The following is a 1,131-nucleotide window of genomic DNA, read 5'->3' as shown; positions in this document are numbered from 1 at the left end:
TGTTATTAACTAAAGCCCATAGTTTACATTAGAGTTCACTCTTTGTGGCAAGTGCCTTTTATATTGTACCTTATCCTTTTTTGGATTTTTTTCAGGGTCGCAAAACTACGTGATGAAATTATGGCCTTAAGGAATGAATGTTCCTCTGTGTACAGCAAAGGACGCCTGCTGACGACAGAACAGACGAAGCTCATGATATCAGGAATCACCCAGAGTTTAAACTCAGGATTTTCACAGACCTTACACCCCAGTCTGAACTCAGGGTTGACCCAGAGTTTGACACCTTCCCTGACGTCTTCTAGTGTGACTTCTGGCCTGTCATCAGGGATGACTTCTCGCCTAACTCCGTCTGTCACTCCAGCTTATACACCTGGTTTCCCATCAGGATTAGTTTCAAATTTCAGTTCAGGAGTAGAGCCAAATTCATTGCAAACTCTGAAGTTGATGCAGATCCGAAAACCCCTTCTAAAGTCTTCTTTGCTGGATCAAAATTTAACAGAAGAGGAAATCAACATGAAATTTGTTCAGGATCTTTTGAATTGGGTTGATGAGATGCAGGTAAAAAAAAGTTTACTTTATCTGAGTGTTTCAGTCTTTATTGGTATCAATTTCTTTTTTTAACCTACTATTTTGCTGTTTGCAGGTACAGCTGGACCGCACTGAGTGGGGCTCAGATTTGCCAAGTGTTGAAAGCCATTTAGAAAATCATAAAAATGTTCACAAAGCTATTGAAGAATTTGAATCTAGCCTTAAAGAAGCTAAAATCAGTGAGGTATGTGACTTTAGAATTTGTGTATATTTCATTTTAGTTTATTATTGGTTTGCTCCTTACATAAAGACCTTGTAACTCAATAATAGATACATTAGATATAGTCAGAATTTCTTCATACTCATAATTTTGATGTCTTTTTATTCCATGTTACAGATTCAAATGACAGCACCTCTTAAACTAACTTATGCAGAAAAGTTGCACAGATTAGAGAGTCAGTATGCGAAACTCTTGGTAAGTGCTTTTTTTGTTTTTGTTTTTTACCTTCTGGTTCCCTTATCTGTGTTTGGTAAAGACATGATTCTTACAATGATTTTCCTCATAAAGAATACATCCAGGAATCAGGAAAGGCACCTTGATAC

The 1,131-nt window shown here is 37.0% G+C and overlaps 1 protein-coding gene across 1 annotated transcript in view; it reads left to right on the top strand.

Moving 5' to 3' along the window:
* Positions 1-1,131, top strand: part of DST (dystonin) — a 374,223-nt gene that overhangs the window by 189,974 nt on the left and 183,118 nt on the right. Inside the window, exons 12-15 of the mRNA XM_012648708.1 lie at positions 96-558; positions 644-772; positions 926-1,003; positions 1,097-1,131. Coding sequence (XP_012504162.1) covers positions 96-558; positions 644-772; positions 926-1,003; positions 1,097-1,131 — 705 coding nt within the window. The remainder of the gene's footprint in view (positions 1-95; positions 559-643; positions 773-925; positions 1,004-1,096) is intronic.

The sequence above is a fragment of the Propithecus coquereli genome, unplaced genomic scaffold, assembly GCF_000956105.1.
Source record: "Propithecus coquereli isolate 6110/MARCELLA unplaced genomic scaffold, Pcoq_1.0 Scaffold292, whole genome shotgun sequence".
Taxonomy (NCBI): Eukaryota; Metazoa; Chordata; class Mammalia; order Primates; family Indriidae; genus Propithecus; species Propithecus coquereli.
This window is presented reverse-complemented; position numbering and strand designations above follow the sequence as displayed.